Source organism: Squalius cephalus (assembly GCF_949319135.1).
Source record: "Squalius cephalus genome assembly, chromosome: 9".
In the NCBI taxonomy this organism is placed as follows: domain Eukaryota; kingdom Metazoa; phylum Chordata; class Actinopteri; order Cypriniformes; family Leuciscidae; genus Squalius; species Squalius cephalus.
Genome location: NC_137130.1, coordinates 20080568 through 20107804, shown reverse-complemented (window position 1 = coordinate 20107804; position 27237 = coordinate 20080568). Strand labels below are relative to the sequence as shown.

The 27237-nt window shown below is 35.8% G+C and overlaps 1 protein-coding gene across 1 annotated transcript in view; it reads left to right on the top strand.

Moving 5' to 3' along the window:
* The window catches only part of tmem163a (transmembrane protein 163a), a 34904-nt gene extending 15413 nt beyond the window's left edge, over nucleotides 1-19491 (top strand). The window contains exons 3-8 of the mRNA XM_079881181.1: nucleotides 7620-7663; nucleotides 8013-8104; nucleotides 9567-9663; nucleotides 15940-16051; nucleotides 16512-16653; nucleotides 16788-19491. Of these exons, the coding sequence (XP_079737307.1) occupies nucleotides 7620-7663; nucleotides 8013-8104; nucleotides 9567-9663; nucleotides 15940-16051; nucleotides 16512-16653; nucleotides 16788-16848 (548 nt within the window). The 3' untranslated portion in view covers nucleotides 16849-19491. The remainder of the gene's footprint in view (nucleotides 1-7619; nucleotides 7664-8012; nucleotides 8105-9566; nucleotides 9664-15939; nucleotides 16052-16511; nucleotides 16654-16787) is intronic.
* The last annotated feature ends 7746 nt before the right edge of the window (nucleotides 19492-27237 follow it).

Here is a 27237-nt window from a genome sequence, read left to right as displayed (position 1 = left end):
ATGTTCATGTAATCTGCAATTTTTACAATTCTATTTGATGTTTTTTGGTTTATTACACACTTCAGTGTAGAGCCCTAAAGCCCTTCAAATTCACTATAAAGAATTACGTTAAAATGTTTCATGTTTAAAAAATAAATAAAAAATGTTAAAAAAATTACATTGAAATGATCTACCAATATAGTTATAGTTTCCACTGTGCCATAGTCTAATAGGTTGCTCTAAAATACACCATATAAGCTTTTGAGTAATATGAAGTCATTATACCAACAAGCAGATCCTATTGTTACATGTATGATCTGTGTTCCCCCCTTTCATTGTGTTTTTGGTTCAGTCCTGTTTCCTAGTGTTCCATGATTGTTCTAATTAGTCATGTGTATCACCTGTGCATTGTCAATCACCTCATTAGTTATCTTGTTAGTCCCTGTATTTATACCTTGTGTTCTCCTTCAGTCTTTGTCTGTTATTGTCAATGTAAGCGTGAGTGTTTGGTGTTTCCCCTGAGAGTTTGGTTATTAAATGTTATTTCTATGTATTCCTCGTCTCCATGAGCTTTGTCCTACACGTTATGTGACACCTGTTTAAACAAGGTAGTTAAACTAATCTTGTTTTTGACATCCGGAGACTGAAACTTTAATCAGAAACCATTAGTGTCTAAGAGTGTATCAGTTGTCTGCCATCCAAAAATGTAATTGCAAAAATGATTTCAGTACAGTTAGATGTTTTGTCTACTCTCTCAGTATTTCTCAGTTAACAGTGACCATTCAGTTAATTTGTTCATTCTTATTTCAGACATGCTTCAACTGTCAAGCATTTAGCAATTAAACAATATTTTCATCTTTCTTTTTTCCAAAAATATATAACTTCTATTATTATTAATATTTACTGTGTGTATTAAGTGACGTTGATTATTCTTTTCAGTCCTGCAGAATTCATTCAGTTATGCAGTCAGTCACACACTATCGGGGTGTTTACGTGAGTGTGACAACTGACTGGGGATCAGATATGTCTGTGGACATGCCAATCCTGTCACATGATTCACACACATGGCATTAAATCTAAATGCCTTGAAACACACATACAAGCCATAAAATTTCCTTAGAAACACCCTCAGTTTGCCATATATAAGCCTATATCAGTATACATTTCATAGCGTTCTGCAGCAGAAAGCAGGTGCAGCGCTCTTCCTGTTAATAAACGGCAGCCAAGCAAATCTGCTCGACCGGCCATATTGGCTGGGAGTCTCAGGTCTCAAGGGGCTCCTGGAAGCCGAGCTCAGACGTGAGCTGCATGTGCTGTGAGTGTGACCTCAATAAATCAACCTAGATTAGGGCTCTGGAGCCTGGATGCGGTACCACAGAGGAGTCGGGTCGGCGTGTGGCGGGTCCCACAAGAGGGAATACCTGGAATCTGTGAATAATGCTGAGAATAAGGGGAATACTTTCTGGATAAAGGGTATAAAAGAGATTTATCTCCAACTTGTTTAAATAACCAATAATCAGTAATCACAGAAAAAGTAGCATTGTCATCGAAATGTCACATTTTATACTATTACATCAAATTATTTTAATGTTAATCTAATAATATCAATCTTAATATTGTCAAGAGTTTTCTATGCAATGGCTAAATAATTATGACTAAAGCTTTTGTTTTTATTTAAAAACATTTTATTTAATGACATTATAATTATTAATTGAGATTAAATTATTTTGAGATTAATTAATTATTCCCATTGATGAATGACTTGAAGCAAATCTAAAGTGTCATGTAAAATTCAAATTTAGCAAGCTAAAGTGCAGTGGTTTGTAGTTTTGCGAAATGCAGACATACACTTGCAATGTTTTTCGTGTTTGATATGCTAAATGAATGTGTGTAAGGCAAAGTGTAAATTCTTGTTGTGTTTAAAGTCACACTTTTCCTCCAGCTCCCAGCTTAACACTAAACTAAATATACACAGTCAAGTCACTGGGGCAATAAGTCACTGACATACTTCTTCACTATATTCGCTCTGTTTACTTGTCCTTTGACTAAAGGTCTTAGCAGTACAACTATTCTATTGAAGATTACAGCTTACTTTATGAATGTGCAACGTGCCTTAATCCTTCTTGAATAATATTGCTAATAGGCCTACTGCAAATGTGTTTGCAAATGCTGTTTTCCCCTTGGATTCAGTTAGTACTTTTTTCTTTCTAATAAGACAGTGGAGAGGAGACCTGTGATTGGTTAGTTATTTTTGTTTGTGGTTAGAGAGTTTCCAGAAATCAGGTTATAAGAAACATAATTCAAATAATAGCAAGATGTTAGACCCTCAGTGTACACTTTTAAGCTTATTCAATCTCACCCACAGAGCACATGGCTTTAACTCGCTTTTAAGGCCTTTTAAGGCACCATAATGATCATATTTCATATGAAGCCTAAACTCCACCATTTTTCAAATCAAATTCTCTTAATTTGATGTCAGTGCCGGTGAAGGTGGGAGTGCAGTAAACTCCACTCTGCATGTGGCAAATTGTCCAGCACTGTAGGTTGTGAATTATTAAAGACAACATATTGCTTCAGAGCTGAGGAAGAGCATTGTTGTGATAGCCAGTGTCCCCAAACGTGGCTGCTACATGAGGTCGAGGAATTTGGATTCATTTGCATTGGAATTGGTAATTATGTTCTTTGCAGAAATTACCAGACTGAGGTAAATGTTGATTATTCATGTAGGCCTGTGTGGGATGGCTCAGTCACTATCCTGACTCAAAGTGGAGCATGTTCTATATTGATATTCCTTTAAGTCCATTGATTCTTTCAAAGTGACGCTTTCTCGGGTGCTCCTAAAATTGCTTTCAAATAGATTATAGTCGAATTAGTGAGACACTGGCTATTGATTTATCCAGTCTGTTAGAAATGTACTGGATTTCCACTCAGAAAATCCCCTTCACAACAAATTAGCTGCGCTCCACCACAAATAAATAATTAAAAAGGGAATCACACGATTATCTGTGACATCTTAAGTCACAAACTACAGTAAACAATGAAGATATTAGCAATATATTTGTGACAGCTTTTAAACAGTTCTGCCTTTTGAAATCTGATCAGAAACGCAGGAAATCCTACTTTCTATTTCACTGACGTCTCTGCCTTCTTTTGAAATTCATAGCACACACAGTCTTACAAGAGGAATGACATCCTCAGTCAGCTCCGGTCCTCTGAGACGGGGATTAGTGTGATGAAAAGCAGGAGCGGTGGCCATTATCAGCCCGGAGCACTGAGAGAGGGGTTCTCCCACCATTCTTCGTTCATTAAAAAAGGACATTTAAAATCTCATTGCCATTCTGTTGTCAGGAGTATATTCATTGTGTTTTGGTTTAGCTTTCATTCTGTTCCCTGTTATGGTTTGCTTGAGTTCATTCTGCTAGTTTGTTTCCATGGTTAATCATTAGTTCCACTCCTGTTCTTAGTTCGGTTAATTACTCTGTGCATTTAAGTCATTAGTTTCCTCAGTTCATGGTTCAGGGTACGTTTACTTGACAACGATGTACAAAAAAAGTGATTTCATCACCATTTTCACAGAGTCGTGTTTTTTGTAGTTTACACGGAGACGTTATCGGTAGCCTATCATTTTCAACAACTTTGAAACCCGTTTTCAAATGTTTGCGTTTTCAAGCCCCCAAAACGCTGTTGTCGTGTAAATGAACGGCCAAAACGCATAAAACGTTTTGCAAACGGCCCCTCAGTCTCGTTTATGTTGAAGTGGTTGTGCTATTCCATTTTCCAAGTGACCTCCTGTGTGTTGCGTTTTTTTGGATTTATTCATTAAAGACTGTCTTTGTTGACATCTCCTTCATCATTGTGCGTTTTACTACAGCCACACGTTACAGAAGACTGAAACCAGATAAGATTTGTTGCATAATCTTTTTTTTTCTTTCTTCTTTCAATATGGACTTACCTACAGTAGTTGCTCAAAGGTTGTCTTGGATCAACCTTTTCTTTGAAAAGATTCAAAAGAATGATGTGACTGACTGACTGAATGAATGATGACTGTTTTTTTCCCCATACAAAGTTATTATATGACCTCAGAAGACATTTTAACATCAAGTTGTATGGACCACTTTTGAAAAGAGTGGGCAGGATTTTTTCCAAAAATTCACCTTTTGTGTTCCACGGTAGAAAGAAAGTCATACAGGTTTGTTGTTACATGAAGGTAAGTGATGACAGAATTACATTTTTTAGCTGAACTCTCAAATCAACTGACCAATCTTTGCTGATTTTAAATATGTCATTTAAATGTGAGTTTGGCAAGCATTTTGGAGATTTTGCTGTTCTCCAACTCAACTAGAGTTGGTCTTGCATGCCTGAAATAGCTGCCCGGAGGCATTGTAAATATGGCCTCTGAGTGAACTGAGTTTCCTTGAAAGGGACTTTGGAGCATATACACCTGAGTCTGGAAGAGATTGAATGTGAAATAGTGATTGAGTGCAAATCAGAGATGTACCAGCCATCTCCCTCTCTCTCCTCTGTCTCATCCTCTACAGCGTTTCTCCTGTTAATAGATGTCTTGTATCTTGTTAGCAAACCCCCTACAGGGAGTTTTCGTTTTGTGTTCTGACTTAGAATCTTAAGTCAAACCTGCATTTGTCAAAGATCTGGACAAAACTTTATAAGATACGCTAAACAAATGTATAAAGGCCAGAGTATACTTCAATTTTTATGCGTACGTGAGGGTCCTCTTACAGTGTATGTGACGCAAATTTCATCACCAGAATAGTACATGTGCCATTGGATTTTTTATTTTTTTTAATGCCAATGCGCATTGAATTAGTTTTGCACTAATCAGTTCCACAAGGTGGAAACACTGGCCTGGACTGTTGTTTCACTGTAGAAAGCGAAACTATAGAAACAGAACAAAAACAACAACAAAATACTGCAACAGCAACAGACGCCAGCATTGACAAGTGCTTGTGTGAGGGGGTTATGAGATTGCTGCAACTTCAGTTTAAAAGAATGCAAAGACATATTTATCGGTCATAACTTATGGAGAAAAATAGTGCAGAGCAGACACTGGACAAAGATGAAACTTTCTAGAGCGCATGTGTCGGCCGCCTGTGTGCGTGCATGCTATCAAATGGAGTATACTTTCATAGGTTAGGCGTTTGACTGTACGCATAAGCTAGCGTACACATAAAAAACTAACTTTGGGCTTAATGACACCTGAACACCACACCTATATGTGCTTGTTGAAGTAATTACAAAACCAATTTTCATTAGCAAAAAAGACATAATTCTGTGATTTTTTTTTTTTTTTTCTCTCTTGTTAATACTACTACTATTATTGATGTAATTCAGGACTAGAGACATTTACACTTATTTTGACCTACTTCTTCAGGCATATTTCTTCTGCTGCAACTACACTCACTGGGTTCTTTGATCATCACATTCCTGCTTATGTGCTCAGTTTTGGGGGAATATTTCATATGCAAATAGGCCAGTAAGAATGTGTATGTTATCCTTTTCCAGATCCTGTACTTTTTTTGTCTGCTCATATTAGCAATTTCACAGATGCCAACAGCAAACAATTGCACGTGTTTGGGATTAAGCTTGTAAGCTTGTTCTTTCTAGTATTATGACACTTCAGCCAAAGTTTTAGGCCCTTTGCTGATCAGCTAAATGCAAAAATCCAAGGAATCTAAAGCTACTTAAAGCTTGTAGTTTTGCTGTACAACTACATTCATATAAATAAAGGTTCCAAAAGGGGGGAGGGTGAAGGGGGTTTACAGCGATGGCATGGACCCAACCATTTTTGCTTCCCCAAACATCCTTTCAATTAACAATTCTTAAAGGAACCATTTTTTCCCTAGTGTAAAGAACTCCACTCCACCAAAACATTTCCACTGTGGAATGGAAAGGTTTCATGGATTGTTATGGTTCTTCATTGAACCAGTAGATGCCAGAGTGTTTTTTCTTGTTTTTGCCACATTTTTATTGATCGAGAGTTAGGAAAGGAAGAGAAAGAATGGGATGGGAGCATATATCTGGGCCAAACTATTGAGTGGTGAGCGACCCGGTCGGGTCTCATGTACTGACCACAATGCCACCACTCTGATGTTGTTGGTGTTGGATATTATATATTTTAATACACTGACTACATCAAAATCTGTTATAGGCTCTGGAAAAAGTCCCCAGTTGTTTTTATCAGTTGTTTTAATGAACCAAAAATCTCTACATGTTTTCCATACGTAACAACAGATCTGGAGCAGAATTGTTGTTTTGTTTCAAGGTTAGTGTAAGATATCATGCGGTGAGCAGCCCCTCTGTTGCTATGACACGTGGTGGTCGAGTCTGTCTTCAAAGTTAGAGATCAATAGAACAGTGAGAGTTCTTCACTCAAGAGGGGGGCAGCAAATAGAGCCTCTCAAATGCGAGCTCACGGTTGATAAAATGGAGAGCCTCACATCTCTGCAGTCAGAGAGCTTTGTCAAAAAAGTCAAAACACAGCGGGCAGCCTTTTTCCATTCACATTTTAATAGATGCAAATAGTGGGGTGGCTCTGCATTATTATACCGATAAATCTAACAAGGGATTTTACAAGTACACTTTCAACTGATAACAACAGCAGACACTGTGCAACAGATCTGTACTGTGAATGAGCCGTCAGTTTGGGCTCAGAGCTGAACATGTACAGAAGACATTTTCCCTTTTTGTAAAATTCACTGATGTTACACAAAAGTAACAATCCCCTCACCAACCTTTCCAAAAGCAATTTGTCTGTTGTATTCTAGCTTATTATATTATATTATATTATATTATATTATATTATATTATATTATATTATATTATATTATATATTATGATGTTATGTTGTATTACTATTTTATTATTATTTAGGTTACACTTTATTTTAAGGTGTCCTTGTTACAGTGTAATTATACATTTAAGTACGGAGAAATATGAATTAACTACTTGTACTTACTATAGGTTTAAGATTTGGTTTAGGGTTAATTGCATGTAATTATGCATGGTTTAGAGTTATTACTATAGTAACTATACATAACATGTAACAAATACACTGTAAAATACAATTTTGTTGCCATTATGTTACCATTATTATGCCATGTGTTACCATGTATGTATATATTTATCTATTTATTTATTTTTGAGTGATATACTTTTTGTGGGACTCATTGTTTTCCTTTACAAAAAAATACTGTGGTGGTACCATGGTATAGAATTGAACTAAATTGTGTTACACTCTATTTTAAGGTGACGTAGATTGTACTTAACTCAAATAAAAGGTTAGGGTTTGGTTTAGAGTTAGTTACTTGTAATTATGCATCATTTACTGTTATTACTAGTAAGTACATGTAGTAACGTGTAACTACGTCACCTTAAAATTATTTATCAAATTGTGACTAAATTGAATAGAATGGATAATTTTATTACTTACCATGTAATGGTAAGTAATACCATGCTACTTTTTCATTTTAATGTGGTGTTGCCAAAAATGAGTTCAGAATAAGCTAAAGTTCAGAAACAACATCAGCTCATTTACACTAGTTAAAATGTACTGTGTAACCTTTATGGTTTGATTTACAGATATATCTTTCTTCTTCTTCTCTGTTCTTTTGCTCTTCCCATAGCTGTATCCTTCATGAGACACAGTGCATCAGCTTTTGGATTTGCTGTAAGTATAATTTTCAGTGTTATTGCATATATGCATATATTTGTCATGAAAAATAATTACCCCTACATCTCAGGGATCATATTAGAGTTACATCAATATCAATGCAGGAATGAATTACATTTGATTATTTAGGCAAAGATGTCTGGAAGTGTGTGCTGTGTTGTGGTATATAATGTTCAGTTACCATTCTATGTGTAAATATTATTAAATAGTGTTAACATGCTTGTGCTAAAGGCAGCTCTGGGAATGTTTTATAAGACTAAATATATCACTGGATTTCAGTTTGTGACATAGTGAGATGCTTTGAGCATCATTTCTATAGCACTGAAGAATCACTGTTGTTTTTCAGTTTGATGCGACGTTAGATGTTCTTTCCTCCATTATAGTGCTGTGGCGCTATAGCAACGCTGCAGCAGTGCACTCTGCCCATAGAGAATACATGTAAGTAAACAAAAGATGAGCTGTCTGTGGTATGTAGGGCACTGCATGGTACAGAAGACCTGCAGCAAATAACAAAAAAAAAAAAAAAAAAAATGCTTCCTCTGTGACCAACATTCATAAAATATATTCCAAACATATTACAATATAAGTCAGCAATTCACTGGCAGGGCTGTTCCTTGCAAAGCTAGTAAATTTAGAATTGTGGTGGAACATCTTAAAACACAATGTCCTTAGATTAAATTCTACCAACATTCAATGCAACATGTTTGAAGTCTGAACATGGTTGCTTGTCAAGTCTGTTGAGTGATCTGCCTTGTTTCTGGCTTTCACCTTGACTGTCTCAATTTGAGACGTATTATGTTGATAAAGGTGTGTGCTGCTGGTTTCATCCTAGGTCTGTTCAGAGCTTGCGAATCTCATTTTTCTGGTCGATGTGTCAGAGTGGGAGATTTATATCGCAATACTAGAGAAGAATTGCAGGTCTCTGTAGGTGTACCAGTTGCCGCTTGTCACACAGAGATTATGAACATGCATTGTGGAGAGTTTTCATATTTTTCAGAATGGATTAGGTTCTATAGGTTTATTACAAAAATCACAAAATGTCAATGTTTTTGCTTCAACCTTGAACCAATATTAGCTACACATATATACAAAGAATAGGTTTAATGTATACTACCGTTCAAACATTTGGGGTCAATAAGATTTTATAATGTTTCTGAAAGAAGTCTCTTTTGCTCACCAAAGCTGTATTGTGAAATGTTATTACAATTTAAAAGAACTGTTATATAACTGATCAATTAGATATATTATCTAAAGGTGATGATACACAGGGCAACTTTTTGGGCAATATTGCTGGGCAATGTTGCCGTCAACGGGCAACCAGATAAGACACAGGGCCCACGACCGATCTAAATTATCCAGATATATATTTATTGCCCATTTTCAATGGGAAAGTGCCCAAGCAACAATCGCTAGGCAAGATTGCCCAGCAACATTGCTCAAAAAGTTGCCCTGTGTATCATCACCTTAACTGTTATCTATGATGGCAAAGCTGAATTTTCAGAAATCATTCTAAAATGCTGATTTGGCACTCAACTAACATTTCTTCTTATTATCAATGTTGAAAACAGTTGTGCTGCTTAATATTTTTGTGAAAACTGTGACACATTTTTTGCAGGATTCTTTGATAAATAGAAAGTTCAAAAACACAACATTTATTTGAAACAGAATGTTTTGCAACCTTATTTCTCTACTGTCACTTTTGATCAATTTAATGTATCTTTGCTAAATAGTTTCTTTTAAAAAAATCTTACTGACTGGTGAACAGTTAAATTCTAAATATTATTCTTAATATAGACATTTTATGCATCATATCAGTTATATACTCAAAACATAAAATAATAAAATTTGATTAATTGAATAATTTTATCGACATATCTTTTCTGCTTTTCTCCATCCACAGAGCATGTGTGATCCTGGGAGTGATTTTCATCTTGTCGTCTATGTGTATTTTGGGGAAGGCCATCCATGATCTGGCCACCAAACTTCTTCCTGAAGTGGTGAGTTCAGTGCCAGGGTGTCATATTTATATGCGCACGCAGCAGCCATTGTACGTCTACAAGACCGAAAGGGCATATGAAATGTGACATTTGGGACAGGGCCATTATTTCATCTCAAAGGTCAGATGTGGCTTTTCCCAGCAGTCACAGCTAACACAGGTCTTTGTCCGTTAATTAATCAAAGACTGGCACCATTCCAAAGAGTTGTGGGATAATAATTTCAGAGGTGGTGATTAATGGTATTGCGAGTTCATCTCTATCCCTGTTTTCATCTCTTTTACACCACTGATAAATCTCTGAGCACTGATACATCCTAATGTGACATTACTGAACAAGATTTTCTTGATCTTCTACCAACACAATTTTAATTAATGTCCAGGTCTAGAGACTTTTCTACTTATCTCTGCATCACAAAATACTCTCTGTTTATGTTGAATTAGGAAACATGTAAGGGAGGGAGAAAAAATTATGAAATGATGTCGAGTGAAAAAAATGTCTATACTGCTTGAAGCTAAAAACTATTCATTTTTAATGACAGTCAGTCACTGTTGTCCATTTATGACCTAAAGCTATCCCCTCTCTTATCAAAGAAAATCTAAATGCAAATGAGTATTTTCACTCAGTGTTTATTTCTCTGGCTGGGAAATTGCAGTTCCCACCCTTTTCATCTTCCCAGACTATGAAATGCTAATGAGTGTGAGGAAACGGCAGTAATCTGGTGTCAGACATAGACGGAGATGACAAGAATAATAGGTGTAAGGGATCTGTTATGGTTCACTCCAGCAGCACAGCATGAGGGTCAAGATAAAGTTTTATCACTGTCCTTTACTTGATGAATCTGTAATGTGTGAAAAATCATATTAAATGCGTCTATTTTTAGAGGAAAAATGTTGCCAATTTCCTGGCTGGCAGTAAATCAAATCTGGAGTGGAATGAGTGACTCACAACCAAGGCTGCTATTGTTATCTAAATTTTTGCTAATTAAAATAAATCTAAAAAAATAAAAGTATAAATATTTGATGAAAAACTTAAACTTGCATTTTTTTAATAAAGATTAGGAATGCTGTCGTGGCACCTAACTCAAATAAAATAAGTTTAAGTTCTAAAATTACAAAAAATAAAACTGAAATAAAATAAATTAAAGCCAATAATACTAAAATAACAGTGCTTCCACTGAATGTAAATTCTAACTTACTAACATAGACAATTTGCATTATGTCTAGTAAAAAAGATAATAATTTGTCATTGCCATTGCACTTATTTAAATGGCTACATCAGTTCTAGTTTGATCAAATTGTAGACTTTAGTAATGTAAGAATGTACAAATAATAATAATAGTAGATTATATTGATGTGTGTGTGTGTGTGTAGTTCAATCATGAAACTCTAGATGGCGCAGGCTGATAGGTCTTTTACATGCAATCTGCAAGCGACCACATTATTAACGCATGGTACAAGCTGATTGGCCTTTGCTGATTGCCTTTGCGGAGTCAATGAAATTGCTTACTCAACATTTAAATTAGCTGTGAACCGGAAGTAACAACTGATTTTACTTCAGTGTTGTGTCATATTTCCAAGTGAAACCGGAATACTGAATAGAGGGCAGGGTTTTATTTTAACGCACCTCCTTTCCATATCTCGCTCTAAAAGTCCTTGCACACTGAGTCCGAAATTTTCGTTTGCGTTTTTTCGTATTTGTCATTCGGTGGCTCTGAATTGTCAAAACACCTCTCAATTGCTATGGATGCGAAAAACGCAGAAAATCTAACCCGATCCGAATTTTTTAATGACGGACGAAAGTTTTGGCGGCAGTGTGTAAACGTGATTAACACAACGTGAGGTCGTATTTATTTTTTAACATGCAAAAATTTCAGTCGAGAATTTCGGACTCAGTGTGCAAGGACCTTAACGGTTGGCGTTAAGTGGCGTAGTGGTTAAGCGTTTTCAACCCAAGTCGTCAAACTAACGTTTTTGGAAAATTCCAGACCGGAAGTAACTTTTCAGATTTTGATTAAAGATTACCATGACAAACTATTTTTTTCTGAGTATTAATTTGCACAGATTAATTGTTCACCTCAAGACCAGTAATGTGTGCTAAATAAGTAAATAGGGGTCAATTTTGATTTCATGAGGACTTTAAATAGTCCTGCAGACCAAATACATTAGCATTGCCATATTCAATAACATGCTAAAATTGTCATAAAGTCACTACTGAATGTGTGAATGCTACCTCTTCCCTGAAAAGCTGAGCTTTCAAGCCTTATTTTGCCCCATAAGTGCTAATGAAACATCACCGCTACAGCTTTAGTGATGGATTTGTGCTGGCCTTAAGCCATCTTTTCTTTTGGTTCTCTCATTGTATTAGGATGGATGATTCGGAAATGGGCTTCCACCTTCTTAAATGTGCCGTCCTTTTTCATGCTATCAGCCCTCAGCTACTTTCTCAAATTCGATAGACCTGGCCTCTCCATGTCAGCACCCTTCACTGGCAAATAGCCATCACACTGAATCTCTGAGGTGGCCTTGTTGAAATCTGTGTGGTCCAGTTCATCCAAATTGCCAGTCTTAACTAGCCGGTCTACAGCTTAAAATATGAAAGTCTGAATGTCATGAAGATGCAAGGAGATGAACCCAAATGCAGACAGTGTACAATGAACACTAGGTTTATTGGGACAAAAACAGGAAAACAAAACCCACGAGGGGGCAAAACATGGACAGGACAAGGAATCTTAGGCTGACAAGACTAAACTATGACTAAACAATAAACAAACAATACTTCTAATAAATACTCTCACAATGACAAGACTTTCCACAAGGTACTCACAGGTATGATTAGCAATGACTACGTTTACATGCAGCCAATAATCCATTCAAAACCGGAATATTAGCAATAACCCGGTCGCGCACGGCCATGTAAACACCGACAAAAACCTGAATATGCTCATATCCCGGTTTTTAAAAACCCGGTTATGATCCCTGGGGTACCCCTTTTCTAACCCGAATATTTGGTCATGTAAACGCGCATCGGCATATCCCCATCAAAAGGAACATTGATTTGTGTTCTGCGCATGTTCTATTCGCAAGGAATCTTGGTCTTTTGAGTAGAGACGGCGCATACAGAAACCCGCGTGCAGTATACCGGAAGTAAACAAGTAGAGGTAAACATGGCGAGACGCAGCACAGCACCACACTTTTGGAGCGAGGAGGAAAGCGCAAACAAAGGCGATCGCTATCTGCCCCGAACTATTCATTATCCGCGTGCTGCTGCTGTTGTTGTTGTCTTTGGATACAGGAAGAAGAATCGGAAATGACGCATATTGTGTCTTAAGGTTGTCCGTACGTCCAGACGCTAACCGTGCGTCGCCGTTTACATCGGGATATTGCCAATTGATTACAAATTACAGGAGTAACTCTCTCTGCTCACGCATGTAAACGGGTTATTCCGAATGTTTCAGAAACCCAAATAGTGACCTTAACCCGACCATAACCCGAATATTGACAGCTTGTAAAAGTGGTCATTGACTACGTTTACATGCAGCCAATATCCGGGTTAGGGTCACTATTTGGGTTTCTGAAACATTCGGAATAACCCGTTTACATGCGTGAGCAGAGAGAGTTAGTATGGTATACATGGAATTTGTAATCAGTCATATATCCCGATGTAAACTGCGACGCACGGTTAGCGTCTGGACGTACGGACAACCTTAAGACACAATATGCGTCATTTCCGATTCTTCTTCCTGTATCCAAAGACAACAACAACAGCAGCAGCACGCGGATAATGAATAGTTCGGGGCAGATAGCGATCGCCTTTGTTTGCGCTTTCCTCCTCGCTCCAAAAGTGTGGTGCAGTGCTGCGTCTCGCCATGTTTACCTCTACTTGTTTACTTCCGGTATACTGCACGCGGGTTTTTGTATGCGCCGTCTCTACTCAAAAGACCAAGATTCCTTGCGAATAGAACATGCGCAGAACACAAATCAATGTTCCTTTTGATGGGGATATGCCGATACGCGTTTACATGACCAAATATTCGGGTTAGAAAAGGGGTACCCCAGGGGTCATATCCGGGTTTTTAAAAACCGGGATATGAGCATATCCCGGTTTTTGCCGGTGTTTATATGGCCGTGCGTGACCAGGTTATTGCTAATATCCCGGTTTTGAACTGGTTATTGGCTGCATGTAAACGTAGTCATTGATAATGAATAAAACTCATGTAGGAATCACACAATATTTGACAATGAACCGACACAGGACAGCAAACACAAGGGGATTAAATAGGGAGAAACTAATGAAGACAGCAGGTGATAATGGGGAAACAATAATGACTAAACAAGGATAACAAGGAGGGCGGGGCTAGATGACGAGAGAACACAAGCACATGGCCCAGCAAAAGGCCATGTGTGCACATAAAACATGGGTCTGTCATGATCCTGCCTCAAGACCAGGGAAAATCAAAGACTAGATGGCAGAATCATGACACTGAATTTAAACACATTCATTGTCTCTCAGCTGTTACTCAGAGATGAAGGTCTTTGAACAAACTGTCATATTAGAAATGTAGGAGAAGTGCTTCTGCATGTTGTGTGGGTGGAAAGCTGACACTCTTACTTTGGAGAGAAAAGAGAAAAAACAAGAGAGACAAAAACAGCTGTAATTCAGACAATACTTCAGGCATTGCACCTGAAAATGTCCCAAGGACTGACATTTTATTATTTATTATAGCTATTTTTACCTTTTGTTTTCCTTTTTCTTGATGCTGTCCCTAATGAAAAGAAAATATATTTCCCATATACTGTATGAATGATCAATATATTAAATGGTTTAACAGTATATTTTTAAAAAAAAAAAAGAATAATATATTGTTAATATATTACAATATATTGAATAATACATAAGGAATTGCTGCTTTTCATATTGAAAAATATGTGACAATATATTTACTAATATATCATAATGTATGTAATTTTATATTCATTAATAATCTTCATAGTATCATATATATGTATATGTGATCAGATCTGGTGCATGTGTAATATATTGCTGATATATTTACTCATGCAACATAAACACACATAGAGATATATAATGTAATATATTTCTTATATTTTTTTAATTATTTACATTATAAATGTTTTATATTTTCAAGCTAGTTACGAAAGCATACGCTCACCTGCTTGTATTAAAGTAATTAGTCAAGAGACCATCACTGTGCTGAGGAGTGCATAGTCATTCCTTTTAAAATATAGTAATTACAGTCTTAATGGTGTTTGGCCAATCGTCAACCGAACCAAAGGCTCTACTCTTCAGCACAATGGTAACCCCAAAAACTCACACATACCAGAAAACCTTTTAAATGACTAAATAATAGAACATTAAACACTAACAGATCTCCCTCCTATATTGAGCAAAACACATTAAATAACACTTAATTTTAACACCTGTAACAGTCAGAAGCAAAGCATGCTGGGAACTAGAAATCTGTTGTAACTCATTCCGCGAATGTGTGTGTGTGTGTGTGTTTATATATATATATGAACATACATTCACATTTATATAGGAAAGTATGTGCAATATATGTACACAATAAAGGATAAAACTTGAATATTACATGTAATGCTATTTTTGTCTTCATTTATAAATATTTTATATGTATTAATATAAAGCCACACTGTACATGGTCAATGCGTATATTGCAGAATATTGAAAAAATAATATAAGCACTAGTTTCCCATAAATGGAAAAGTACTAAATAATATATCGCATTATATTTTGCAGTATATTCCCATATATTCTTGTTCCGTAAGAGTTAATGGGTTTGGAGATCTTCACCTAATGTCTGTAATCTACATATACACATACACACATATAAATTCTGGTTTAGCTTTGTGTATTTATAGCCTTCATGTTTAAATCATTTTTTGTGAGTCTTCATGGTGTGTAGTCCAGTCGAATCCTTGTCATGTCATGCTTTTTCAATTCCTTATTAAATATTAAGTTGGCTACTTTTCGCTTGTGCTTAAAATGAACTGCACTTCATCTCTACGTCGCCTCAAGAGCCCCATGTTACAGATGCACAACTGAAAGACCTATTTATATTGTTATACTTTTATCCCTCTTTTATTCCACTGGCCTTTAAGAGTTCTAGTTTTAACATCTCCATATTGGCTTTGCCCGTGCATTCACTTTCAGTTCATAATTCAGCCATATGGACCCTGTATCATTTCTACTGTGAACACTTCTTTTTTCTGTCTCTTTTACTGTCTGTCTCTCTGCCAGGATGACTTCCTGTTCAGCGTTTCCATCGTCAGTGGCTTCATGTGTACCATTCTTGCTGTTGCCAAGTTCATGCTGGGAAGGGTTTTGACCAGCAGAGCCCTAATCACTGATGGTACGACACACACACACACACACACACACACACACACACACACACACACACACACACACACACACACACACACACACACACAGGTTATTAGCTCATGGTGCCTCCTTGTCTCTGTCTATGAACATAAATAGCCCAGTGACTATCAATGTTATTTATATACAATTACACTACTTTGAACTGATTATCTTTTAGTTTGATATTTTCAGATTTCATTGTAATTTTCTTGCGTTGTTGTCATTTTTATTCGATTATGGTTAACTTTCATTTATTTTTATTTCAGTTTTAGTATTAGTAATTTTAGTACATAAACTGATTTATTTTGGTTAGTTGGCAAGGTAACATTTCTAATTTGCTTTTAAGTTTTTCCTCTACTATTTATTTTTTATATGAATGTGTCATGAAGATAAAATTCATAATAACACATAAATTGGTCTATTCTTCTTTCTATTTTTTTCTGAAGGCTTCAATTCCATGGTTGGAGGTGTCATGGGCTTTTCCATCCTCATTAGTGCTGAGGTGTTTAGGCATTATCCCAACATTTGGTACCTCGATGGGACCATTGGGGTCCTGATTGGACTCATCATTCTAGCTTATGGAGTAAAGTAAGTGTATTTATTGCGATCATCTATTTATATACAGAACATACCGATAGTTTCTGTTTTCTCCATAACTTTTAAGACATTAGTCATCCACACTATAATGTCTCTAATATTTCCATTGTTCCTTTCTCCTGCAGGCTGTTGATTGACATGGTACCACGAGTAAGACAAACTCGAAACTATGAGCGCTTTGAGTAAAGTTGGTTCAGAGAGAAAAAGGCATTGTATGGATCCATCCATTCCTCTCTGCTCCTGCTGCTCTCTCAACACACACAATACCCAAATACATCCAGGAATAAAGTCTGCTGGCAGCCATTTCAGCATCACGTACTTGTAGAGTCATCACTCCGACCAGCTCCTGATGTCCTCTTTCACTCAGCACAACATTTAAGAAGGAAAGAGGGAGGACAACGAGCTGGTCAGTGTGCACTCCAGGCACTCCAAGATATCATTCTGGATAGTCATTGGTTTTAAATATAGACTGTAAAAAACAAAAGGACAGCGTGTCTCCGCTTCCTTCCACTGTAGAAAAATGAAGCCAAAATATCCCAGTAATGGTCGTTGCCGATTACGTCGTTCGGTGCCCGAGTCTGCGCAGGATCTAGTGATCCTGAGGTGGAGCCGCGGCATCAAGGTCCCACCAAGACTCCCACTCCCGCAGACTCAATCGCAATAGTACACCCTGATTTCAAAAACAAGCTAAAATCAAAATTATTGGGAAAACAAACACTTGAAAATACGTCTACGTGATGACAACTTCCTAAAATGACAGAGACCATCTTTGATAAAAAACATATTTGAAATGTAATTGGATTTTTTAGTTTGGTTTGCGTCCCATTAGATTAGTATACTGCAGCCAGCCACCAGGGAGCGATCGAAATGCTTTGGCTTCACTTTTCAGGACTTGCACACTTGGTTTTCACTTGGTTGGTTTCAGGTCACACTTGGTTTTAAACAGAGATCAGCATTTATAGTATCATCATGCTTTGGTCACATCCATGAAATTCTTTTATGTCACATTTTATGTTCTTTGTTTCTTTCGTTTTTAAATTATGAAGGAAAAATATTCATTTATACTAAAAATTGTGAATGTGTATTTGAAACCACGCAACTCTTATAATGCATTTTAGCTCTGTTTTAGATGTCATCTTTCTGTTACATCTCATCATCCCACCTGTTACCCCAAAACTGTCTAATTATAGGTCACGCTTTGTTAGGTGTGTTTATATTTTACTGTACACTATTGTAAATAACATCTCAGGCTAGAGATCAGCCACATTTCCAGTGTAGAGGTAAAACACATTTCAGTGAAGAAAGCACACAGGAATTTCCAGAGGTACGCACAAATATACTGTAGGCTAAAAACCTCTCAGAACACAGTTCTGGGTCAGCAAGATAATTATATGAAATATTGATATTGGAAAAAATAGCTTCAATGTTAACTGGAAAAGTCCACAATGCATTAGTGATCTTTCACAGACATCGAATCCTTATGAGTCAACAGTCAAAATAAGGTTGAACATCCTGACCGTTGAACCATTTATACCGCTAATAAAAAAGACAGACTAATTTACAGAAATATTCCTAAATAAATCTACTTGTCTTACTGTAACTTTTTCGCTTGATATTGCGTGCTTTGCAATTCAGTGCAAAAAAATCTTCGTTCATGTATATAGCAACACTTGTCTTATTATAATTAAATCAATTAATCTGACTTTTGCTTTGTGACGATTCACACTAAGTTTAACCAGTGATTTTCTTGGCTTGCACTGCTGTGTCTGTTTGCCACTTGCAATAGAATTCATCAGATGTTCCTTTCGTGGCAAGACAGAATGAGATTAGAATGGCCTGAAGTATCGTCTGATGTGGAAATGATTGATTTGGACTCCGGTAGACAGAATGAATGATTGTTGAATTATGGAGGGTTTGTGAGGGAGGGCTTATTCTGCAATGGAGAGCAAATTATTGGAAAAACAAAGCACATTTTAGTTTCTTACTGCACTGTTTGACAATACTAATGTATAATATAATGGGTTTTCACCTTTCATTTATTTTTTTTCTCCACAGAGACTGAAGCATAAATACAAATGTTTGTTATTTGTGACCTACTACACTACCATTCAAAAGTTTGGGCTCAGTAACAATTTTTAGTACATTTTTATTCAGCAAGAATGCATTAAATTAATCAAAAGTGACAGTAAAGACTGTTATAATGTTACAAAAAAAAATAATGTTTCAAATAAATGCTGTTCTTTTTACTCATCAAAGATTTTGGGAAAAAAACAGCATAACTGTTTACAACATTGATAAGAAATGTTTCTTGAGCAGCAAATCTGCATTAGAATGATTTCTGAAGGATCATGTCACTCTGAAGACTGGAGTTATCACACGTATAAGTGATATTTTTAAACGTATTTAAATATATAAAAAAGTTATTTTAACTTGCAATAAAATTTCACAACATTACTGTTTTTATTGTAGCTTGATCAAACAAATGCAGCCTTGGTGAGCATAAGAGACTTCTTTCAAAACCATAAAAATGTTTATCAAAACTCAAATATTTGAATGTTAGTGTATTTTAAAATCTTTTTATTTTATTCATATATAAACACATCAGCAAATATAAACATGCCCACTAATTTGAATTAACATAATTTTTTTCATTCACACATTTTACAGGACCTGCTTCCTAAGCACAGCAATTATGTTTTTTTTAATCTAATGTTACAATGCAGTTTGTCACTGACCATCCCAAGTACATTAACTCAAATTCATGTCACAGACGAACAAAGTATTTGACATGTTTAAGCAAATGAGCTTCTGTGGGAGATGTTTTGACTGTTTTTGATGTTTTTCTTTGTTTTATCTTTTACTTAATTAATATTGAAATGCATCAGCATTTGTTTTGCTTTTATAATTTTTTTTGTCTCATATAGTTGGGATGTAAATGTAACTGACTGATGGGTTGGTTCGGTTCACAGCTCACCTACTGCACACCTACTGATGTATCGTACCAATATTACCAGACAATCACGAGTCAACAAATAACTGAAGCACAGACTCCAAAAGCCTTTTGTGTACTGCTCAATGTGATCTCATCTGAAGAGGGAAACTTTAAAGCAGAACGTCTCATATTTGTGTTCTTTTTATCATCGTGACAAAGTTATTGTTTTTATTTATTACTGATTTTTACTCAAGTGGCGTGTTTGTGCCATAATGCAATAGCATTATGCTCATTCCATATAGGCTACGTATCGATGGAAATCCTTGTGTTGTAACTTGAATTTTTTTTTTCTTCTTCTCCATAATCCTATATAAACTGTACTGACTTGACTGTATGTGTATAAACTGCCCATGGTAACCGATTTTTCAATGTGCCAAATTAATGCTGTATTATGTTTACAAAATTTGGTATTGAGTATTTATAATATTCAGATGTCAGGTCACAACTGCCAGAATAGGCAGGTCGTTTATTATGAGTCATTTGCTTTATTCGTCCATTCTCATCAGGTATATTGTGCTAGTTTGTAAATCTAAGCATGTGTTAGGCTGTAACGTACCATCAGCTGACACATAGGTAGGAGAACAGCGCTGTCTGTTCATAGACTTCAGTGGCTGTAGTCGCTTGTGCATCACTATACGTATCATCAGGGTCACACAATGCATAAATTATTACATTTGCTTAGTATAGGTTGTGATGGTTGTTCAAATCATAAATCAGTCTATATTCCAAAGACAAACTGACAGCTAGACCCTGTTTTAGTTTGGCTGAGGCCTTCTTTGTACTAATGCTATAGTTTAGTCTTAAGCAATAGGCTCACTGCTCAGTTAATACTGCAACGCTTTGCATGAAAAAACACCACACACCCACAAAATGCTGCACAAACTCACACTGACACACAAGCACACGCATGCACAAGCAAATGCACACACAACATATTTATAATGTCTGCACATAGATGAGAGGTTCTGAATGTATTTATTCCAATAGTAATACTGATCTATATTTCTGGAGAAGATGTGAAATAGCTTGACCTATTATGTTGTACAAAAATAAAAACTCTTACCAACCAGATTGTGTGTAATTAGTTTTTGGATTGTGTGCTACTGATTAATGTCACTCGTTACAAATAGGCTACATGACAAATCAACTCAAACTCAAAGTAGTAACTGTTGTGCTTTCATAAACGTTAATGAGTAGCCTATATGGAAAACCTTCATGAATTCAATCTTATACGAATAATGATGCAAAGACATGCTTAAAGTTACAGTATGTACATAAACATTACCAGTCAAACTTTTTTGAATAAGATTTTTTAATGTTTTTGAAAGTCTCTTTTCCTCACCAAGCTGCATTTGTATGACCACATATAGTGAAAACAGAAACCCTATAATTGTGAAATATTATTACAATTTAAAATAACTGTTTTAATAGGCCTTTATTGTTGTTATTGTTTTGTTTTTCTTGGTCCTGTGGCAGCTTTCCTGTGAAGTATCCTTTGCCCAAACTTCTGAAATCATCATATTAGAATGATTCCTGAAGGATCATGTGACACTGAAGACTGGTACCAGCTTTGACATGATGACATCACAGCAATAAATTCAATTTAAAACTAGAAAGAAATTCTTATAAATTGTTGCCTAATAATATTTCACAATATTACTGTTTTAATGTAGGCTATATTTGCTGAAATAAAATGCAGCTTATAAGAGTCTCCTTTCAAAAACATAGCCTATTTTGACCGTTAGTGTGCAAAAATGCATACACTCACTGGACATAAACATTTACTGGAGTAAAAAAGAAAGTGACAAGCCCGTGTCTCCCTCTGGTCTCCCCTATCACGCAAGCAATGTTGAAATGTTTATTTCTCTCTTTCTATGAATGCAGTCTTGATTTATTTCAGTATGAGGTGTTTTGCACTTTTCATTTATGACCACTAGATGGGGAGATGTTAACACGTAGTTGCATAGCCTACATGACAATTCAACAAGACACAACACACAACTCTTATTTGTGTCCGTTTTTCTGACCAAATTTTATACAGGCAAGCATATCTTAAAGATTTCCAAAAAAATAAAACGTTGTTATAAACGTTGTTCTTTCACTTAAACAAAAGATACATGTAGGCCTAGCTTACCAATTACAAATGGGACAGGTAATTGCACAACTCTATGTTGAATGAAGTAAGAAGTACCTACACATTGTAGGTTTTGTAAATAAGGACTTGTTTGTGGCGATTTGATGTTTAGTAGGCATCTTTTAAGTTGTATTAAACGTGCTGGTGAAGTGAATGTGTGTAATACTTCATACAACCAGTAGGAGGCAGAACTAGAAAGATGACAGATTTGTTTCTCACATGTGACCTCTGCAGGAAAACAATGGTAATACCATGGTACCTTTTTGATGGTGAAAGATAGTCAGGTGAAGCAGGGATGTTTACAAAAACCTTGTCTGTTGATGTAAGTTTGCACTGTAACTACATTAAGTTGCTTAACATTACATCTATCAATAATACTTCACAGGTAGATCTGTTGTTTATGTCAGTCACATGTAGGCCTATAAGCAGTTCTACCAGAAAGACTCGGGAGGCAAAATACCGTAACAAGTATACATTTATTAACAGCCCAGCAAGCAAATATTATGATATAAAGTTCTTTGGCATTGGCCCTGTCCGTAGCTCGTAATCCGAGGGTAACGGAATCTGCATTTCCTGCCTGAAGACGAAGGCAGGGGCGAAGCCGACTCCCTGGGAGTTATGGGAAGGGACCATCCTGGTGGTGGTGGTGGGGAGGATGGAGGTGAATGAAAGCGTCAGCATCTGCGAACTCAGACATGTGTAAGTATCGATCTTTTATACTACAAGTATTAAAACACGATTGGATAGATGAGAAGGTAATAAGTGACGTAACAATTGAGTCTTCCCGGCAGAACTTACGCTAAAGCTTTCATTTCTTAGTAATGTTTTAATTACAGAATCTGTGTAATTTCAGCTTTATCTAATAATCAGAACTTGTGGAAACTACCATATAACTCTTGGATTTCAGAGCACCTCCACAAGAAATTCTTGACTGCGAGACACTGAAGTCTGTGTCAGACTGTGCTGAATGAACAGATTTCACACTGGATGCAGGCGTAAAGTCAAACTCAAGCTTGGAGCCATGGTGACAGACAGTCCACAACAGCCAAATCTCTTGGGCAATTGGAAGTTGTGTTCAGAGAGGAGTCGAGCTTTCAAATGTTACCCCAAAGCCAGAGGGAATGTTTGGAATCTCCTGATCCATTCCACCCCCACAAGACCCGCCTCAAGTGTAAATCCCAGACTGACATGTTTGAGATGACAGTTACAGCTGTTCAGTGTTGTTTTTGGACTCTGGGTCTATATATGCAAAATGGAGTTGGACTAGCAGATTCCATCACTCTCACATGTCAAAGACACGTATACACTTACTTTAGATAGATAGATAGATAGATAGATAGATAGATAGATAGATAGATAGATAGATAGATAGATAGATAGATAGATAGATAGATAGATAGACATTTTTAATGTCTGACAATGTAAAAAAAAAATATAAAAAGATAATATTGTGACTATAATATAACACATTAACTTATTATCTATTGAACTGTTGAATACTGTTTTTAGATATTGCGCTCTTCAACATGAGCCAAAATCTTGAATTTTTAAAACGTAAAAAGAAAAAAAAAGTTCTTAAAATAACATTCTCAGAACTATAAAAAGTTCTGAGTACAACATTCATGTAACATCCTTACGATGTTGCTTTTACTCGATGAACGTTCATAACATTTAGAGAAAACGTTATTAGAACAATATTTGTGAATTGAGTTTGTCCAACTCAAATAAATTGAGTTGGACCAATTTAGATAAATTAAGTTGGATCAACTCAATTAAATTGGCCAAAATTAATAAAAAATTTATTGGCCCATCTCAATTTTTTTTAAGACAGTCCAACTCAATTTCGGTCCATTTAATTCAGTTGATTGAGCTCAATTTATTTAAGTTGGACCAACTAAATTTTGGCCAATTTAATTGAGTCGGTCCAACTCAATAAAAAAATTAAAAAAAATAATTGGTCCAACTCAATTTATTTAAGTTGGTCCAACTCAATTTGATCAATCTGAGTTTAAATGAAACTGATACATTTATAGAATTACTTTTTATGCTTGTCAAACTTAAATTAAAACATTTAATTGGAAAATCAATTATTAGTAGTTTCATTCATCATTATACACAATGTATATAATGAACAAATAAGAAAAGACTGGTGTCACTCCTGACATTAGCATAGATCACATATTGCCCACAGCCTGAACATAACTGAACATTAAACACTAACATTAACAACATCTTTCCCTTTACTGAAAAGGGGTCTAAGGTGTTTTTGAGGTCCTTGAGATGTTTTGACATGCCCTGACATTTGTGCTTTTTTCAGTTGCTTATAAACATATTAATGGCAAAGGTGTAATTACACTCTATTTAGCACAAACAGGGCTACCATAATATGTGAGCAACATGTAGGTACGTTTGTATTTTTGAGAGAATAATGTTTATGCATGGTAATTGAAAAAAAATAAAAATGAAAGTTTCTGAAAAAAGGCTACAAAACACATACTAAATATGTGTCCACAATACTTTTGACTAATGGATGTTGTCGCCTAGAATTTTATCTGAAAATCATCCTGCCTAATCATTCACATAAAACAATACATTGATTTAAACTTTGTAAAACACGTTTTGTTTGGAAAGGCAATATGCATGGGGCGTGAATGATCATGAATAATGCTGTGGTTCACAATGAACTGCATCATTATGATGCATATCATTAGCTGCTCATCATTAGCTGCATAATGAGCCTTTCATTCAGGTGTGTCACTGAGAGTACCACAAGTAAAGAATGCGAGGACTTATTTTTTAGTCATGCAAATTGCATAATATCCAAGGTAAACATTTCTATGCAGTTAAATAGATTAGGTTAATTGAAGACAATTAATTTAAGCTGTGACAAAATGTTAAAAAATCGTGTTACTTTAGCTCATTATAATTACTTAAACTGAACAAGAGGCAAACAATATTTTTTTGAGTGAATGCGCAGAAGGCGCTCCTCTTTCCTAAATCTAACTTGAGTTGATCAAACTTAAAGCTGCAGTCCGTAACTTTTGGTGCTCTAGTGTTTAATAAACAGAACTGCATGTGTCTTGCAGAAGAACATTGTAGCAGGTGTGGTGAAGATATGAGTCCCAGCAAAGAGATGAGCCTGATCTAAAGCTGTTCTCGCAATACCTTGTTGTAGCTAACGTGGGCTGTTTTAGCTCTATGTGGTAGCTTTTTGTAGAATGCAGTTTGTAAAAATATTTTAAGCAGGTATAGCAGTTTTCATGCCATCAAGTAATACATATATTTGTATAGCGCTTTTAACAGTAGGTACACACAGCTTTACAGAAAGACAGACAGCTATTGTATTGAATTGTATTGTACTAATATTTCAAATCTCAAGTGGTTGAATGTTTTATTTTGATACAAGCAAAATATAATTTAATTTGATTTAATTTATTATTATATATTATTATTATTATTATTATTATTAGACCACAGAACAATATTCACTGGTGTTTGTCTTTTTCTTTTATCCATATATCCAATATCCAGGTAAATCAGTTATACATGTAAATCAGAAAGATCTCTCTATCTCTTAAAAAGATTGGTATAGTAAGGGTCTTGTGGAATAGGATTTGGCTTGCTACATCATCGGATAACTGTATGCTGTGCTACTATGTAAGGTAACTAAAAAAACAATAAGAACGAGAAATGTTTAATTTCACAATCTATAGTTTCGATTAAATACTCAAACATATAAGTTAAAATACATCAATGGTCATTTTAACCTAGTTCAAACAACATATAATAAAGTGATTTTGTCTGATTTGTAACCAGACACTAAAGCGATTACCCATAAAACGTGCTTTGAACCAATCAGATTGCTTATTAGAACACTTATTATAGGTGTACCGTAGTGATTAAGACTACTAATAAGACTCTTTAGGATAAGACAAAAACAAAATGTATTGTTTGGAAAATGGATGATGTTCTCACTTGTTATATCATTTTTTATACATTTTTTAACACAAAAAAAGTTATGGACATTTCATAGGTGACATTATTTAAATATTTTATGTTAGACTCATATAAATATAAATATGTTCACTAGAAAAACGTTCTTAATACGTAAAAAAAACTAATGTTTTAACGTTCAGAAAACTTTCAGAAATAACGTTTTCATAACATTTTCAGGAGGGATGTTCGTCACCAACTGTACATATGTAAGATGACCTACGTAAGTTCGGGGCGGGTGTGTTAAATGCATTAAATCTTTTTTACAGTACATGCCTTAGGATCTGACTAATGAGAAGGCAGTTCACATTTCTCAGTCCAACATGTTCCCAGGCTGGTCAGGGTGCTCCAGTAACTCAGAACATGTTCGATACTCTCCTCCCCTCTGAGGTGGATGAACCTGAAAGCAGGGGTGAAGCTTTGTTCACTGAATGGAACAGCATTCCAGAGGTGATGTGAGCATACCACAACACACAATCATGTGAGCTACAGCTCACAGCTGCAGAGCTTCATCTTCTCTGGCCTTGGTTTGGCCTCCATGGCCAGAGAGCCACAGAGTGTTAACTTCTAAATGCAGGGTCTTTTATGAATTACAACTGTGTTTAATTCTCAATTGTATTTATTCTTAATGCATTACATTAATATGGTTTATGGTATTATTGATATGTGAATTATTTTGGGTGTGGGGGGTGGGAGACTTTTCTAAGGATTTTTAGTATTTCTGCTAAAGTTAATCTCTGAACTATTTTGGTGTCATTAGGCATTAACTATCCTTTGTTGTAATTTGTTTAGACACTAAATGAAGTTATGATCAGAGGTGGACAGTAACAAAGTGCGTTTACTTGATACTGTACTTTAGTACACTTTTTGAGTATCTGTACTTTACTTGAATATAATTTTTTTGTGGAAACTTTTTACTTTTACTTCACTACATTTGAAAGACAAACATAGTACTTTTTACTCCTCTACAATTCTGTCAAGGTCCTTGAGTAGAAAGTAGTAACATCAGTCAGGGGAGGATTTTGGTTGCAGGGGTTGCATTTTGGTTGGAAATGAAAATCGGGTTGACGTCAGAACCCGACTGATGTTGAACCCGACCCAACAGTTCTGAAACTTGTCAGATTATGTGATTATAATAAATATTCCCCCGGTTTCAAAGCAAGGCTTAAGCTAGTCCCAGACTAAAATGCATGTTTGAGCTGTTTTAACGGAAAGCAACTTGCACTGACATAATTTTTTTTCTCTCAAGACCACACCAGTAGCCTAATGTTTTGGATGTTTATAACAGCTACTTAAATGTCCTAATTGAACTAATGCCATACTCCTGGCTTAATCTAAGCCCTGTCTGTGAAACCAGGCCATAGAGTGAAAAATAATATTTAATTGGTCAATATGATTGTACATTACATTTGCAGGTCTTCACAGCTTCTTGTGTTTTGGAAGAATATTCAGTAAG